Consider the following 9,505-nt stretch of genomic DNA (forward strand, 5'->3'; position numbering starts at 1 on the left):
TTAATAACATTAACAGTAAAACGTTTTCTAAACAGTCTATAAACAATTGCACCTTCAATAATTTCCATTTGACAGAAAATAAGAAATGTGGGAATATTACAGCCTTACAGAAACCTCCACACAGTCAGGAATGAAGTGGCCTTGCTTGAAAAGGCATTTATTAGTTTATGTTATAGTGTAGTAGAAAAATAGAAGAAGAAAAAAAAAAAAACACAAATGAAGGAAAGGAGAAGCAGATATGCAGCACTGTAGTCCGGTAACGTTGAGTGAATTGGAAAAGTGAGCTATTATTTGATTTTAGTGAGAGCTACGGCTCGTCTGTCTGTGTTTTGAAACAGAGCTCGAATGAGACTCTTCATTTCGTTACTGGAGAATTCCTGTGCGAGAGGCCCTTTGCCTTCTGCCCACCTGGAGGAGAGAAACAACCCATCAGTTACTCTATAAAAGTGAAAGTTAACACATGATTCAGCTAAAAACGCCTCCTGCTGAACTGCAGGAGTAATGATGATGTCAACAATAACAGCGTTGTAACTGCTGGAATGTGATGAGTTCTCAATCAGCAGCCAGAATTTCACATGGATTTGGTTTGTATAAATATATTCACATTTTTGCCCAGAATTTAAAAAGCACAATAAAACAAAGTGATCACAGAACAAATAATAATAATAATCCATTCAGGACCTTAGCAAAAAGATAAGCAAAGCTTGAGCACTGAGCCAGAACCGAATAAATATTCACATAATTATACAAATAACTGGTTTTAAATGTTATCGTATATCCAATATTTAATTTCTTTCAGCTTAATTATTAGTCCAAATCTCACTTTTATCAATTTGCATCTACCTAAATAAATAAATAAATAATGTATTGATTAATTAATAAAAATCCTCAAATCACATCCAAATTGCTTTTTCTCTTGAATCCATCTGCACTAGAAGACCACAAAAGAACAAACGCGCTCAGTTCTCCGACACGAAACAGACCGGTTGTGTTAATACATACCTGATTTTTATTTAGAATGACATAAGCCATGTGATCAAACTATGTGAAAGCACCTTGTACTACCTCTATAGTCTGATTTTAATACTTTCTAATGATTAGGAAAACATTAAAAACCTTGTATTTCCAGTATATAAACATGCTTTTTTTTTATTACCTGTCAACGATTTCTTGCAGACTGGCCTGCAGCACCACGGACAGTTCCTTAAAGGTCATCCACTTCTTCACATAGACTGGCACTTCCTCTTGATATTTCTTGTTCTTGGACTCCTCTGGTAATGGTGTGAAGACTAGCGGTCCTTCCTCTATAATGGTCTGGCAGAGTGTGTGCAGACGCTCTCCGTCTTCAGTCGAGATGTCCTGAGGAAGGGATTAATCGTTCGCAAAATGTCAACACAAACTTTACAAGAAAGTGCACATTGTTGCTATTTGTGGCTCACCTCCAGAGTTCATTGTGAAAAGCGCTATAGAAATAATCTTGACTTGTTTTGAAAATGTAAGAAGTAGAAAATACAGATATTTGTGTAAAAAGAATTCAGTGAAAGTAAAAAATTGTCCAAAAAAACCCCCCCAAAAAATCTACTTAATTACAGAAAAGAAGCATTTGAACTTCATTACTTTCACCTCCGCTCACCTCCAACATCATGATTTTGGTAATGAGTTCAGAAATTGCTGTGTTTAGAAGTGTTCCCATGGATTTGCAGTATATGTTCACTGGTAGGACGTCTTGCCAGACTTTCCCTAGTCGCTTTAACTGGTGAATCACCTACACGGCATCAACAAATACTGGTTACCAATCAGCACTCACCACATCGCATTACAAGTTTTAAACTGGATGCACTAGAAAAAGTCATATAAAGGGGTCTCACTTGTCTGACTGCCTTGCTGGCTGCAGTGTAATTGTCTTCATCATCCAAATTGGAGAAGTTTCTGGCAGTGGACAGTCTCTCCAACATTTCTGCCTTTTGAACATTCATCTGTGCCACAAAACACTGAGCACCTTCAAAAAGAAAAGGGCAAAAGAACGCTATGTGCATTTCCTCGGCACAAATCATTTCAGAAATGGAGCAAGTCGTTTTTCACTACAGCAACCCGGGATTCGTTTGAATTCCTATGTATAGCTCCTGAGAGTTCACAAAAACTATTGCTGCTATTAGTCGGGTTTTACAAAGTACTTTCTAAAAGGAGTGCAATGAAAATCTATGAAACTTACCCAGCTTTCTAAATCCTGGAACCAAGTCAACAAAATAGGCCACTCCGTCTTTCAGAGGAAGATGTGGTCTGAACTGATGGCCGAGTGTCAGCAGATGGTGGGCAAGAAACATGCAGTTGTTGTGCTGGATGGCAGCTAAGTGAGGAAACTTAAGTAGGTTGTCCCTGTATTAAAGCAGATACGCAAAACCTGTTAACTGTCATTAAGATTTTTTTTTTTTTTTTTTTTTTTAAATGAATGCTTATATGATGGGATATGAGTAGCAAACTCACTTGTGGTATGTTGGAACCACATCATAGAACAAGTGAAAGATATTGCGGGTGGTGTAGAAAAGCTGGACAGCACTAGGAAAAAACAAGAATAACAAAAATGTTTTAAAAAGGAAAAAGAATACCACGAGAACAGCACTAAAATAGTACATTTTCTCAGTTTAAACATTTAATATGTTTTCTGTTCTATTGTATATAAATTGTATTTGTATATAATTTAGTTTTTGGAATTGGGGTTGTATTAAACACTGAAAGCACTAAACGTGCCCTGGCTGTTAAAGACGTGATATGGAAATCTGTGAAACAGAACAAAAATCAGCTAAACCTATCAATACTGTCGTGTGCCATATACATACCACTGGGGGGAGCTGCCCACTGCCTCGGACAGGGTTTTTATAGCCAGCGCCATCAGCTGCTGAACCGACTCACTGATGCGACATACAGGCAGGCACAGAGTGCGCTGGCCCAGCTGTTTCTCATTCTCCAGGATCTGCTGATCACAATGGCCACTCTTCTTTCCTTCCTGCTTCTCTTTGCTCCCTCCACCATGGTTTGGTAGTTTAGGCAGGCTGAGCTTATAGTCTGGAGAAATCTGAGGAGCAGTTGTGGGCAGATCAACAAACATTGCAGAAAAATCTGAAACAGTTCTAGACATTGGTGACGGTCCCTAGCCTTACCTTGACCGTGTTATGCATCTCTGAGGTCATAAGTTTCCGGGCAGCTACTATGACGTCTTGGCATTTCTTGCTAGCAAAATGACAGTTGACGTTTCTGGCATACTTCAGGAGATCCGTGGAGTCTCCAGGCAGGTAGCCCATTTCCTTTAAATGACTTTCAAAGTGTTCTGTTTCTTTGATGACCTGAAAACACAAACAAAATCTATAAATCTAAAAAATTTTTTTAAATGATTTCCGACATTGTCAAATCTTTTCCTAGTAGTCCTTACCGTATCATAGGCTGCAAGCTGACTGCTGTTAGTCGGTATGGAGTACAATAAGCATTCCCGGATGATACAGTCTGACATTTCCTCCCATATCTGCTCTCCTAACAAAGCTGACACTTTCTTTTCGCCAACAGTTGTATCTGTGAAGGCGAGAGATAAAGAATCCATTGAACTAAATAGAATTATTAAAATTTGCAATACATTATTTATTAAAAGATATTTTAGCATACCGAACAGATGTTTGTGCAGGGTCTTGAGTACTAAAAGGATTTTGGTATACACGTCCACAGGAGTGGGGTGCTCTGCTTGGTTCTCTTCGCTATGTAGACTCAACACTCTGCCCATCTCAAGGTGCTCACTCACCTCCACCGACAGGGACGGGTACATGATCAGAGGCTTTAGCATGTATTTCAGTAATACCTGACCTAAGGTTTGGACAAAGAGCTTATCCATTAACGCCGTACGCAATACATAAATTAAAATCAAACAAAAAATTTGATTATTACCAAATAGCTTTATCTTTTTGTGCAGCTCTCCTTGAATAGCAAGAGCTTGAAGTACACTGGAAAGAAATGGACTGAGTGCGTCTTCCTCTTTGGATTTCCCTCCAGTTAAATGCAGTGCTGTGGTTAGGAAAGACTGCATTCTCGTCAGTTCTGTGAAAAGAAGCCACGTTTAAACGGCGATTGATGCCAGACAAAAATGTGCCAAATGAAATATTTCTGTTTTGTAACACACACAAATGTATGACAGAATTAAAGATGATCTTGTTTGGGATTAAGTTTCCTCTGGTTTCTCAAGAACATGGCTGGAGACGCATGAACAACTGCCTAAGTATGTAGACACCTGATCATGATATTCATATGCACTTGTTGAAAACCTCTTTTTAAATTTCCCTCCACTATTCTTTGCTGTTATAATACATTTTACTCCTTTTGGCTTTTCCCAGTAAATTTTTTAATGTGTGTGTGGGGATGTGCATTTGGACAATGCCATGCTGAACACACTTGGGCATAGGAGTTTCAGTGAATGCAGTCTTACAGCATACAAAGTCATTGAAGACGATTCTGTGCTTCAGAGTTTGTGGCAAGAGTATAAGTAAGGAACAAACGTGTGATGGTCAGGTGTCCACATACTTTTTGGCCAAAGTGTTTAAATTGAGAACTAATCATGTATTGGCAACAAAAGCATGGAGAAGCATTAAGTTCTTTCGCAAACTTGTTATGGACTGCAAGACATTTTTTATAGGTGATATAAAATATTTCAAATATTCATATTATTATCCATATATTAATTTCTTCATTAAAATTTTCTTCCTGGTACTAAATTCAGTCCGGGTTAGTTGATCATTTATTCATTACTCTAACCTTTGGCGGGAGGCAGCTTCCACACTGCCAGTTGCTTCCACTCCTCTCCGAGGTGGTAGATGAGGTTCTCTCTTTGTACAGTGATCTCTGAGCTGAGAGCGCGAAGTAACGGCAGATCTGAAACGTTCCAAGATTTCAAGGCTTCAACGCTGCTCCGTGCCTTTAATAAAGAATAAAAAAAGACACAGGTCAATGAATGAAACAACACTGGTCTCTCCTAACTAATTGAATATCCTTTTCATATCACAGAATTGAGGGTCTGAACAATCAGACTTAATAGAATACAGTTGGGACACTGTGAAAAATGTAAATAAAAACAGAATGCAATGATTTGCAAATCTTATAAATCCACATTCGATTTACAATAAAACAAAAAAGATCAAACTGATTTAAGAAAAAATTTGTTGTTTTAAATTGCTGCAACAGGTCTAAAAAAAAGTTGAGAGAGAGCCATGTTTACCACTGTGTAGCATCACATCTTCTGCCCATATACATCTGGGAACTGAGGAGATCAACTACTGAAGTTTTGGGAGAGGAATTTTGTCCATGTCTGATACAGAATTCTACCTGCAAAACAGTCCTGGGTTTCCTTTGTTGTATTTTTCATTTCACGATGTGCCACATGTTTATATAAAGGTTGAAAGGTCTAGATTCTTCTACTAAGAAATCATGCTGTTGTAATAGATGCAGTACGCAGTTAACATCGTCTTGCTCAAATATGCAAGGCCTTCCCCGAAAATAGACATTTTCTCGCAGAGATTTCACTAGATTTTTATAACTTTTGATATTATGTACTGCTGTATTATGTATTAAGATCACTTACTTTTTTTTTTAGACTCTTGTTGCCTCATTCCAACTTTTTTGAGACGTGTTGCAGATATCGAATTCAAAATTTCCTTATTTTTCCTTAAAATAGTACATTTTCTCAGTTTAAACATTTAATATGTTTTCTGTTCTATTGTATATAAATTATATTTGTATATAATTTAGTTTTTGGAATTGGGGTTGTATTAAACACTGATTTTATGTAACATAGACATGTTGCATCACTATCCAAGCTGGAAAGACAGACAGCAGATTGAATCTTTATAGTCTGCAACTTGTATTCTGTATATATAGTTTGGTTAGTTACAGATGCCACAACTGATTACCCACTTTTCCAAGTTGTCTGGCTGCTGTTTCATATTTCTTCTGCTGCAACATTTTGTGATATTCCTCCATGGCTGTGTCAAACTATAAAATATGAGAATAAAATGTATGTTTACATGAAAATGCTTGAAGACAGTGAAAGAAATGTACGTCTAATTGCATTACTACATCTTACAAGTTAAGTAAAAGTGCACAACCAATGCAAAGTCAACTCATTCACCTCTTGTAGATGTTGGAGCAGGTTTATCACCGCAGTGTTCTTCTCCAGCTGTTGCTTGAGTTTAGTGTATTCAGTTACAGCCTCATGGAGGTTCCTCTGCACCTGCACGTACAGACATTTAATCCAAATCCTTTTACATTCATTTGATGTGCACTTCAATGTCAATAATGTATTTTGAATGCATTAACTATGCTCAGCATGGAAAACTCATTAGGAGGAATGTTTCCTGTGAATTATGCAAATATTTGAGCTTGAGCATTTCTTTTAGACAAAACACGTGTTTATCGTACCTCATTGTCAATACAGCTTTTCAGGAGATCTATGTCTTTGGATACAGATTTCACCTGATCCATGAGTTCTTCAGCTGCCTCCATACTGGGTATAAACTCGCTGTATTTTTTATTGATCATGTCAGATATTTCCTCCTAAAAACAGAAAAACAAATATTCACGTTGAAACAATTTAGTGTGACATGCAGAATGACATCCTGTCTGCACATGCTCAAAAGGAGGTGGCAGCTTAGCGGTTAAGGCATTGGACTTTGGATCAGAAGGTTGTGAGTTCAAATCTCAGTCACACCAAGCTGCCACTCCTGGGCTCCTGAGCGAGGCCCTTCACCCCATAGTAGCTCAGTTGCATGAATGAGATAAATGCAAGTTCCTCTGGATCACGACGACTGCCAAATACCATAACTGAAAATGTAGATCAGTGAGACTGGGGATAGGTTTTGCTGTGATCACAGTCATTTTTAACAAGCAGAAAAGTAGGACTCTTTCATAAAGATTAAGAGTTCTTGATGATCCTGAGGTTATGGGCAGGAAGACAGATGGTTGTAGCTCACTAATCAAACTTTTTTCTGTAGAGAAAAGTGTCTATTAACCCCAAAATACAAATAACACAAAGGTTTGTTAATTCCAAAAGCCAGAGGTTACTTTAGCTGCAGCATAACACATAGATGGTATTCGACTAACATTATAACACCACATTCAACCTTCAATACGTTTAATTAATATAGAAATATATAAAAGTATAACTATAACATGTTATACAGATAGATATGACAGCTGTCACGATGGACGACTAGCAAGCAAGTAAAGCTAGCTAGCAAAATCGTTTCAACCTAAGTTGATTTACCTTGGTTTCCTCCACTTTCCGAGACAGTTTGGATATTTTCGAAGCAAGGTCATCTTTTTCTAATTTCCCTGAGCTCGCAAGTACTTCTGTAACAAAAGAAGCCATCTTTCAGATTTTTCTTCTTGCCAACTCAAAGCTGCTATTTAGTCAAATCGCCCTGCTGCCCGCCGTACTGCCCGCGCGCGCAAGTCTAACCGGGAACTGGATCGTTCCGGAAAAAAAACCCCCGATTCATGAATCAAAAAGGAGTCGGTTCGTTCGACATGAACGGAAATCCTTATCAATTTGGGAATCGGTTCGTAAAATACGGACGAATTTTAAAATTGACTCTTACGTGTCATGTTGAAGAGGTACATTACTTATAATCATAATATAATATTGATTAGACAAAATGAACTAGATACCCGGTATTAAAAAAAACAACAATGGTATGCTCTACGGCAGTGGTTTACATGTACAGTATGGCATTAAGCAAACACCTTTATCCAGGGAGAATGATCTCATTTATACAGTGGTGGGCAGTCAGGGCCATCAAAACCTTCTCCGCTGGTCTCAACTCTATCAAAATCACTGAGTTATGTTTTAATATATTTTTCCATGAATATGTATTAAATGACACCAATAGATATTCTCTTAATTTCATAGCTTTTCTCTCGATTTCTTTGCTTCCAGTAGAATATGTTTATGTATGAGTTTCTATCCAATTATATTTGAGTCATTATGTGTAGTCAGGGTCAAAGAAATCTGACTAGAGATCTTCAGAATCAACAGTGTGGCATCTGTCATTTCAAATACATGTTAATGAAACTTGCTGTAACCAATACGATTTTGAGTTGGCGACACCAGGGCCATCTAGCAGGCGTACCTTAACCTGAGCATTTTTATGTCCTTTGATTACATGGTCAGAGAGCGCACTAGTCAGATCTATCAAACCACATGTGAAGCAAACTGCACAAACTCAAAAACATTAATGTATATTTAACAGCTATTTTTTCATTCTGCAATTGCTAAGGAGAAGAAATTGATTTTGTCGCAGATAAAGTTAAGGCTATTTTCAAGAAATGATGGACACCAAAACAGTTGTTTAGCTTATTTAAAAACCATTTATACGTTTGCGTTTTCTTTCACGTAGAATTTGCATAAAAACACACAATTTGCCTTCATTTAAAATACCCAGGAAAACAGAATGAGAAATTTCATTGCTTCTGCTAGAGATGATGTATTCTGGCTATGCAGATGTGGCTGCAGTGAAATAAGACTCCTTGAAATGTGTTAATCGGGTTTCTTGCTTTAGTAATGGCATTTATTCACACTGCATGAGATACATGTCTGTGATGCAGCGCTCTGTTATACTGATGGTTTCTATAGCTGTGACATCATGATAATATCTAAGGGGTGGACTGATTTAGATAGGGCATGACTGAAGGCCTAGGTGTGAAATGCACGGCCTGCCACTGCATTTATACAACTGAGCAGTGAACCAACAGATTTGAACTTACAACCTTTTGATCAAGCATCTTAACATTTCAGTTCAGTTCAGTTTATTCAGCCATTATTTCTCCTTAAGTGTTAAGGTTTTATTTAGTAGTCAGAATGTTATGATCCCAACAATGAGTCACAATTTAGCTTTAATCAAAAGTCTTTATTGCTCAGAGGTATATCTAAATTATGATCTCCCGGTAATTTCTGGAAACTACATTTAATTAAGAATCTATGTAACTTTTCTGTTCACACTCATACAACAATCATACATTTAAATACACTATATGCTTAAAAGTATATGGATACTAATTAGAGAAGGCCTAGATTGGTCCTTTCATAATCTATAGACACCAACTTGGTGCATAATTGTATAGAATGTTTTGGTATGCTGTTGCATTAAGAGTCCCCTTAAATGAAAAGGGAATACGTGTATGTGATTTCATTTGCATTTTATTAAATATGTAAAAAAAAAAATACTGTATATAAATAATAAATATGACTGATAACAATAGAAAAAGAGTAATGACTATGATCATAAGCATTTTCCATTTCTGATTTTTTTTCTGACAAACAATTCAATCAAAGGATTTGAGTAACATAAGCCTCATCCTTGTCTTTTGATTTGGCTCTTAAATTTGGCTCTCGTGCAAAAATAATCAGTCTTCTCTTGGCTATTTTTGAAAATGAGCAACTCTGTCGGTCTCCAATCCTCCAATGGCAAGTGTGGCT

The 9,505-nt window shown here is 37.1% G+C and overlaps 1 protein-coding gene across 1 annotated transcript; it reads right to left on the reverse strand.

Annotated features, from left to right (window-relative positions):
- Window positions 1–131: 131 nt before the first annotated feature.
- On the reverse strand, window positions 132–7,493 carry zw10 (zw10 kinetochore protein). Its single transcript, XM_046868700.1, has 16 exons — window positions 7,295–7,493; window positions 6,451–6,585; window positions 6,161–6,262; window positions 5,947–6,024; window positions 4,792–4,951; window positions 3,931–4,080; window positions 3,655–3,849; window positions 3,428–3,564; window positions 3,159–3,341; window positions 2,838–3,073; window positions 2,485–2,556; window positions 2,213–2,376; window positions 1,869–1,999; window positions 1,634–1,765; window positions 1,157–1,359; window positions 132–408 (listed from the first exon to the last, which is right to left on the reverse strand). The coding sequence occupies exons 1-16, from the start codon at window positions 7,397–7,399 to the stop codon at window positions 288–290; spliced, it is 2,304 nt and encodes a 767-aa protein (XP_046724656.1). The 5' UTR covers window positions 7,400–7,493; the 3' UTR covers window positions 132–287.
- Between the last annotated feature and the right edge of the window lie 2,012 nt (window positions 7,494–9,505).

Source organism: Silurus meridionalis, chromosome 15 (assembly GCF_014805685.1).
Source record: "Silurus meridionalis isolate SWU-2019-XX chromosome 15, ASM1480568v1, whole genome shotgun sequence".
Lineage (NCBI taxonomy): Eukaryota > Metazoa > Chordata > Actinopteri > Siluriformes > Siluridae > Silurus > Silurus meridionalis.